The sequence below is a fragment of the Lytechinus variegatus genome, chromosome 18, assembly GCF_018143015.1.
Source record: "Lytechinus variegatus isolate NC3 chromosome 18, Lvar_3.0, whole genome shotgun sequence".
Classification (NCBI taxonomy): domain Eukaryota; kingdom Metazoa; phylum Echinodermata; class Echinoidea; order Temnopleuroida; family Toxopneustidae; genus Lytechinus; species Lytechinus variegatus.
This window is the reverse complement of record NC_054757.1, coordinates 8108879-8118112: the sequence shown is the minus strand read 5'-3', so window position 1 is coordinate 8118112 and position 9234 is coordinate 8108879. Positions and strand designations below refer to the sequence as shown.

The following is a 9234-nucleotide window of genomic DNA, read 5'->3' as shown; positions in this document are numbered from 1 at the left end:
TCTCTTATATGGACAAGAATTAATAACCCATTTTCTTTATTTTGGAACTCTCTGCTTGGTATGAGCGTAACAACTGGAAAAAGGGTTGATTCATACAGAAATTGATGAAGGATTAATAATTTTCATCTCCTTTGAAAGTGCTCTTTTACCATACCCTTCCTAAAAAGAGGGCGCTATAACAAATAAAAGAATGAGTTCGATCATGCCTCGAGGAGCAACTTGAGAAAAAAAATCATATGGCGAACTATTACTCGGGACTAGTATATACTTCACAAAGTAAGGTGACGTAAGCATGGCATGTTTTCTTTAAGGAGTTCGTCATATTCTGAGAAATGTTTGTTTATAGTTTAGCAAATATTGAATTATTGTTTGAAAATAAAAGGAGAAATTGAACAAAACTTGATTTAGTAAAAGCGATTCCTCCAGATATACTGAGCCAGAAGATATTATTTCATACCCCTCTCTCTCTTTCTATCTCCTCTTCCTTTATTTTATTTTTAAACATATTTTCTCTCTTCCTGATATCCATATTTTCTTTTGAGTTTTGTTATCATCATTTTTTAAATTTATCATGTTGTTTCTTATATTTATCTATTTCTTTCATTTCTTGTTCATTTTTTCTTCATTTTCTTTATTTCTTTTTTTCTTTCTTTCTTTCTTTCTGTCATTCTTTCTGTCGTTCTTTCTTTCTATCTTTCTTTCTGTTTTTCTTTCTTTCTATTTCTTTATAATTACTTCCCCCTTTTTCTTTAATTTTTCTTTTTTTTGCATGTCTATTTCCAACACCCGTAAATATGATTATATTCGTCATTAAGAATGCTTTAGAATTCATTTTTTTTTAAAATCCTGTAGTAATGTGTAATTTAGAGTCAATCGTCCATTAAATAAGACTTTTGCCCTTCGTCCTTAGTATGATGATAATAATTGTTAAAACAGGCTCAGAAAACTATTTTTTGTAAAAAAAAAGGGGGGGGATATTGTAGCCATTGTCGCGTATAAGCACAAATAAACATGGACAACATTATATGACATTTTCATAAATCAATGAAGCGATTTGCGTTTATTATTTTATTCGAATCAATTTGATAAAGATTTTAATTTACAAACATTCAGCGAAAATCATTTGACATGGTCCCGTTTACACAAGAATGTAGCACTTCTATTAGCTAGGTAGCAAGGAAATGGCAGTCGGCTGGAAGTAAATAATAGGCCTCCAAATCAAGTCCCCCAGTGTTATCAATTGCAAAGTTGCGCCTTGAGATCAAAATAAAATTTACCATTGATTGCTCCTTGCAACTGGAAGAGTGATTAAAATGTTTATCTGAACATAATCATATTGCAACACAAATAAATCAGAAGATTACATGTTAGGTCTGGCCCCGAAGAAGGAAAAGGAAATAAGCCGTTGATGGGCTTTTCCCGATACTGTTGACCCCCTTAAGTAAAAAAAAAAACTCCAGAAAACTATGAAAACATATTTATTTAACTGAAAAGAATATTAACAAAGCATTACCAGCTGCTTTCCCTCATCTTTCCTTTTTCCTAAAGCGCATTGAGACCTTTGTAAGGTGTATTGCGCTATTAAAAAGCTGTTTTATTATTATTATTGTACCAAGAAGAAAAGATTGACGAAGTATTAGCTCTAAACTGACAGGAATTTATTCATGCCCTTTTCCTGAATGAGTGGATATGATGTAGAAAATACTCAATTCTTTGAACAATATTCCAGTCTTCCCCAGGATAATCTTTTAATTTGTTGATTTCGAAAATGTATGGTTGACCAATATAAATGGGGGTATTGGTGGTATTGGAGGCATATACATGTATGTAAAAACATTACAAATAACTTTCATATCGAAACCATTACCAATGGGCATGATAGAAGAATTTGTTGAAGCGTTACATATCACTTTTGCCTTGGTGAAATTGTTTAAAAAACAAGTCGTAATGGAATAATGACTCGTAAATCGGGATTTTAAATCACGAGATTAAAAAGAGCCAGAAGCTGTTTGTGAAATTGTATAGTAAAGAGCAAACTTTGGCAACCGAGCCGCACGCGACATACAAATTAATAGGATTTTTGCAATTTAAAAAAAAGTAATTAGCCCCCCCCCCCCCCCCCCTCCCTGAATTTTCAGCCAATTTGGCAGTTTGAGAAAATGGGAGCGACAAGACGTTTTATCAGTTCATAAGGATTTAGAGGAGTTGCGGGTTTATCAAAACTTAATAATGACCGCCATAGATATGGCGGATATTATTTTAGAGGGGCATGTTTAACGATTGCATTCTGGGACTGTCTGCCTAAAGGACCAGGCTGGGGCGTTTACGCCATACTTTTAACATAACAAATAACAATTTTATTTTCATCTGAACATCAGTATGCATGACATTTAATGGAACAAATATCTAATTTGATTTTTCTTTTTCTTTCAATGCAAGGATGCCAAGGAAAGTTTGCCTGATCGGGACTAGCTGTCTCTCTCCGAGGTACTTGGTAAGTTTTGGGTTGCTTGCAATCCTCGTCCTGTGTGACAGGAGGTTCTTGTAAGGAGCCAGCTCCTCTGGGGCGCAGTCGTAGAGGATATCAACAGCATTGAAGACAGAGACATCAGCAACAGTCAGCTATCGGAAGATGAGAAAGGATAGCATTTAAACAGATTCTCTTAAGTTGTATCTGAAATCTACGAGGAAATGTTCACTGTGGGATGATTTGCTAATCTGTAACCATAGTAATTTGTGACAATATTGATATATGCCTTTCTTTTATATACTCACCAGTATCTTAGTTTGGAAAGGGAAGAGTTTTAGATAGTTTCAAGCCAAAGGCGATATTTTGAAGGGTTTTTTTAGATTTAAAATTTGATCATCGTAAATCGTCAAATTGGCCAGATATTCGAGGAAATGAAAGTTAGAATAATGCTATATTCCTATATCATATACCGAGTATTTTTTATTTTACCTGACTGCTAAGAAAAAACGAATGCCTGTGAGCAAGCAACCAGGGGACCAAAGGGCTTAAGGTCCTCTCCGAGGGACCTGGTAATGAGGATAAATGCCTTACCAAAGGGCACTAGCGCACCACTTGTGAGTCGAACCCGGGTCACCGGAATCCGAAACCCCCGCTTTACCGACTGAGCTATCGCGCCTCCCTATTACCAGTAAGCATACGCCATTAGTCCTCCCTCTATTGTCTTTCCTAAATTATATATTTTCTCTCTCACCATATCCAATATCTATCTCTTATCCTCTTGACATTTTCAAATAACTGACATAGGGTGTAGGCCTACTCGCGAAAGAAAGAGACTCCCCACAGGCCATATCCAACTCATCCCCATTGTTCCATCATCGATTACATTAACATACGAACAATTGTATTCAGAATTGAACTTTGAAACATGTTGAGATGTTAGATAAACTCATACTTTACAGCAAAATGTCTTCACCATAATGTTTGCATACATGTAGAGTCAATGATCAATATCATGATATAGAGACCCTTGGCAAACTCACTGGCGGCGGAAGCCAAAAAAAATAAAGGATCCACCTGAAATTTTGGGATGGACACAGGTGTAAAATTTGACAAGCAATAAAAACAAAGGTTATCAACCTAAATTTTAAGGGGGTCGTCCCCCCTCCGACCTAAAATTTAGGGGGACAGCTCCCCCCCCCGCTTCCGCCACCTGTGGGCAAACTATACACCCATAGGTCGAATTTTGTTTTGTTTAACCATTTCGAATCGAACACTTTTCATGCCAACTGGATTTGCGCCATATTTTCATAGAACGATAACAAACAAGATGACCCATAGGCTTCCCTCGTGTGGGGGAGGTGGTGACCTTCCCAATTATAGGCTATTACACAAAATACGAAATTCGAAAGGGGCACGCCCCCCCCCCCCACAAAGTCCATTCAGCGGGATCGCTGATCATCATGATACTTGGTAACATCCAAAACAAACTTAGATTCCCATTTTTGAAGTAATTGAAAAATCTTTTGTAAACCTTTCATTATAGAGAAATGCTCAAGGAATAGAAAACCCACCAAATTGAACTTATCATTGTCTAAGCCTGGCTGTCCCATAATAGCAACAATAACAACAACAATCAAATTTACTTGATGATTTACTTACTGCATCTCCTACAAAGAATCCAGAAGTGCTACCTTCCAATCTCTTCTCTAGAAATGGAAGAAGGCGGGGTCCATGGGATTCCCAGTAATCTTTTCTCGACTCGGCCTGTGTTCATATAGTTATTGAATGATATACAGAAATATGTGAACAGAGCCAGGAATTGTTAGTGCGAAAGTGATATATCTGACTTCGAGAAGTAGATTATTTGCCAAGAAAACGTGTTTTTTACCCTTCTTTCCATACTAAGCCTCGAAATGCTCCATTCCTATTTGAACGCAGTGACTTGGTTTTTTTAATCAATGAAGGTTTAGTTTTAGCTGTGATTCAAATAGTGATTTAAATAGCCAATGAGACATGAAATCTGATAGTAAGTCTAGATTTTGTAAGCATTTTATTAATCAGAAATTTCATCCTATCATTTTGGAATATCGGTCATGAAAATATCGGGCAAAAATGTGATAACTCATTCGCGCAACAGAAAACTCACACGACTTAAAAAAATAGTTTTTATAATTCCCTGCGATAATGTTTTTATGTGGAAATAAAATTAAACTTGTTAAATGAAACAGAAATTAACTGAAATTTATATTTTAGGCTCAGAACATACTCCAAAAATCCTTAGATTGTATATTAGTTTGTTATATTGGTTTGTTACATTTCTTTGAGACAGACCCTCAGCATTTTCTAGAGTGTATTCTGTTTCTTCCCCCTGTCCACCTCAGCAATGCCGTAAAACCCAGCTCCACACACCTATTTTATACTTCATCCGCAACCTTCACACAACCCGCCAAAACCTCCTCAGCAACTAGCCTAACTCTAACAACCCATAGGAAGTGTCTACATGTACATCCTTCTACTGTTACTAGCGATCTCCGACCTTAACCATGTTAACGGAGGAAGGATACAAGCGAGAGGTTGGGACCAATCCTTATTACATAAGATTGAGAAAAGATTGACTTTTAAATCAATTAGATTTAGAGTCTATAATTTTGGATTTCGGGGTTCTCCTTAATTGTGCTCCAAAAGAAATAGAGCTAAACCTACATTCTTTTTCTCATCTAACTCTCGGTAGATCCATGGCATGGCGTAGTCAAGAATCTCTTCTGCGGTCTCAACGGCCTCGTCGATCAGGAGCTCGTCTTCTATTCCGTTTCCATAGAAACCTATTATTCAAGGTTAGTGAAAACTTCGAAATATAACTTTCTTTTTAATTTCTCAATTCCATTGAAATTGATTTTGAAATTTATGTGCAAATACTATTATTATTATCATCATTATAATTATTATTATTATTATCATTATTATTATTGTTGTTGTTGTTGTTTTGTTTTGTTGCTTTGTTGTTGTTATCATTATCATTATCATTGATAAGTTCAGAAAAAAAAAATCACAACAGAGAAAACTATGTCAAGATATACATAAAAAATAACCTTTTGGAGCGCTTTCATATTTTAGGCATGCTTATGTGGGATATTATTTCACTCGAACTTCAAAATCTAGGAAATTTATCAGTAACAAGTTAATGACATGCAGCAATATTTTCCAAATTATTTTCAAGCTTACAATGAATCATTAGGAACGGATATTTCTTGGAAAAGGAATAATGTTATGAAAGTATGCAATTATTTCAAATGCAAAGTGTGATTACGACGCGGTTTTTACCTCTTATATGTACATGAACTTCAGGAAGGATAACCCTTCGGCGAATTGAGTTATGAAATCATAAAGACTGATTAAGTATTACGTTACGAAAGAAGGGGATCACTATTATAGTTGATAGCCTTAAGCATTTTTGTGGGGTTTTGAAAGGTTCATCTTAAAAGCTGGGGCGGGGCAGGTTATGTCAATAGAGGGGACAAAAGTACCAAAAGATGACTTTTCCCCAATTTAATAGCAGGGGTAATAATAGGGTTGCACGGCTCAGATCTTTGTACATTCTTCTTCTTTTGTTCTCTCTCTCTCTTTATACCATGTCTTCTTCTTTCCCCTTGTATTTCTCCTCTTTTTTCTCTCTCTTTTCACTTATTCTACTTTTAAAAAGTATTTTGGAGCTGTCACCCCACCTTCCGTCCCCCGGTGCCACCGCCCCCTTGAAAATAAATGAGATGCGATCACACTATGAAACTGAGCAAGAAAAGTCGTATGCATAAAACAAAAGTACCGAAATTTAAAGGGGAATGAAACCATTGGAACAAGATAGCTTGTGTGAAAACAGAAAAATCAAAGAAACAGATCAACAAAAGTTTGAGAAAAATCGGACAAATAATGAGAAAGTTATGAGCATTTGAATATTGCGATCACTAATGCTATGGAGATAGCAAATTGGCAACGCGACAAAGATGTGTGAAGTCACTGATCATTCTGATGAACAACTCTCCCCATTACTTTAGTATATATTTCACTTGAATTGCCTCTTTTATCACATCTATCCATAGATCATGTGTTCTTTCTACATGAGGGCATGTAATACATATTTTTAAAAAATACATCATGGATAAAGAGTTTGCATCATCATAAGAAAAAGCAAAAAGAGACATTTTAAGGGTATTTTATAGTCCACCAAAGGGAAAGTTGTTCATCAGTGACATCACACATCCTTGTCGCATTGCCTATGGGAGGATCTCCATAGCACTAGTGATTGTAATATTCAAATGCTCATAACTTTCTCATTATTTGTCCGATTTTTCTCAAACTTTTTTTATTCTTATTCTTTGATTTTTCTGTTTCTACACAAGCCTATTTGTTCCAAAGGTTTCATTCCCCTTTAAGAGTTACACACTTACACATGCTGAAGCACCCCCTAAATTTTCTCAGGGAGTGGTGCGTGTATTCTTCTCCAGAAGCAGCACCCCTGGAATTCTGGTAGGTATGGCAAATTGGAAAAATGTAAGGAAAACAGCAAATGTTTTGTGTGAAAATTTTTTTTTTGCTCGTCAAATTTACTTCAGCATCCCCACAAAAAAATCGTTCCCAAGGCTCTGTAAAGGATTTAGATTTTTATTGAATTAGAAAATATATATAATTACCAAATTTCCTGGCAAGATATCTCTGGATTGCTCTGCTCTGGACGAAAACTTTTCCTTCTGTCTCGAGAATAGGCAACTGGGACAATGGAAGTTCTGAGGGGAAAAAATACGGAAATTAGAGTAGATGTTAACATTTTGCTTTTATAACACTTAAAATACATGAGGACTTGATGACCGCTAAAACGTTTTACGAGCATGATATTCATTATTGCACGCAAGTACACAGCAAAAACTGTGGTGTTAACCGGTGTACATAGAGGACCACGCCAGTTATTTTGCACCGGTGTTAAATTGGTGGTGTTAGTTTTACACCTATAGGTGTTATTACAACACATTTGGTTGTTACATTTACACTCTTTGGTGTTATGTTCAATCTTTAGGGTGTAATTTTAACACCTCAGGGTGTGGTCCTCTATTAACACCAATTGGTGTCAGTTTTAGCACCACAGTTTTTACAGTGTACCTCCGATATCTAATCCTAAAAAGGTTATCATTTCATTTTTAATAAAAATTCGGTGGGGTAGATCTATGATTTCAAACAAAGAGGAGGCATGGAATATCTGCAGATCGTTATTTTTAGCAACACTTAGTTTTTAGAATTCTCTGGCAAACACAATAAGGATGGTTGGAGCTTCAAAAAAGAGGAGCATCTTGGCATATAATTCTGACAGGTAGAAGAAATATATAAAGTCTTTTTAAGGTTAAAAACTAAAAAGGAGACATTTTTCATTGAAAGGAGGAAAATGTATCTCAAATAACTGTCAGAATTGGGGGCACGGGCCGAAATCGCCCTTGGCTAAACCCGCCACTGCTCTTCAAGATTAAAAATAGGCACACAAGCTACCAAAAGTACTTACTTCCAGCTGCTTTCAGAGCCCAGTATTTGTCGTGATCGATGGCATTATTTTCATATTCCACTCCGGCCAACAAGAATAGAAGACGGCAGGTTTCTGGCCTGGCTTTGAAATGGAAGTAGGTGTATTTATACGAAGGCATTTTTTTTTTTTTGCTAATTTATTTTCACAAACTATTGTAGGTGGCCCCACTGAGCTGCGTCCCTGGTCTACTCAAGATGTACGCTGACCGAAAGACACATGGAGTCTATATCTTTTTCTCATTTATACTGTCTCTGAGCCTAAAGCTTTGGGGTGAATTTTATTGACTCGTATAGATAATAATTTATGAAATCACTTGAACCAAAGTACAAAGTTCCATATTTATAAGAGTCTGTGAATTTAGTTTGTAAAGGGCATAGACCATGGGTTGCACGGGAGACTGGATGTGCTTAAAGGTGAACATGGTGAAGGTTAATGTCCCCATTAACCTACAACTATCAGCAATGCTGCAAAGGGGGCTCCAGTCTGAAAATGATTGGATTTTTTTTTAATTGTGATCATAATGAAACTACTTTCTATCATGATTATTGCATTGCCTATCTACTTTACTAATTTTATTTTTTCATTCTGTTTATGGGTATCAAATCATGGTTAAAAAACAATTTTAAGTGTATCGGCAGTGGTGATCAAAGGGAGAATGTATAGGAACTTCATGATGAGCCGTGAGAATTAGGTGGTTTGGGGCAGACTTGTAATCGTGATATTTTCCTATTATAAATAGTTTAAAATTGTTGTTCGAGTGGTATTTTTATAAGTCGATACGTGCAATTACATTGCAAAAACTCCAAAAACTCCGGTGTTGATTTAAAACCGGCCCGGAATCTATATGTCCACACCAGAGAAGTGTTAAACAACACCAGTTTTGGTATAAGTCTAACACCAGATAGGTGTTTATATAACACCAATTAGTTTTAAAACAGCATCAGTTTGATTGTTGTTTCAATACTTCTCTAGTGTGGACATATATAGATTCTGAGCTGGTGTTAAATCAACACCGGAGTTTTCGCAGTGCCCTCTCAATTATGAAACACGACCCACATCCTTTTTAGTTAAGTTCGAGTAAATCATGAAAAAACAAAACGATTTGATTATGTCAATGTATTAACCATATATTAAATTTAATTCATTGTTTATTTCGTATAAAATGCAATACATGTTACACGGCCAAAAGACAGAAATTAGC

At 35.8% G+C, this 9234-nt stretch overlaps 1 protein-coding gene across 1 annotated transcript; it reads right to left on the bottom strand.

The window, feature by feature from the left end:
• Nucleotides 1–2116: 2116 nt before the first annotated feature.
• On the bottom strand, nucleotides 2117–8243 carry LOC121432043 (S-crystallin SL11-like). Its single transcript, XM_041629861.1, has 5 exons — nucleotides 8013–8243; nucleotides 7156–7248; nucleotides 5174–5292; nucleotides 4130–4234; nucleotides 2117–2622 (listed from the first exon to the last, which is right to left on the bottom strand). The coding sequence occupies exons 1-5, from the start codon at nucleotides 8149–8151 to the stop codon at nucleotides 2407–2409; spliced, it is 672 nt and encodes a 223-aa protein (XP_041485795.1). The 5' UTR covers nucleotides 8152–8243; the 3' UTR covers nucleotides 2117–2406.
• Between the last annotated feature and the right edge of the window lie 991 nt (nucleotides 8244–9234).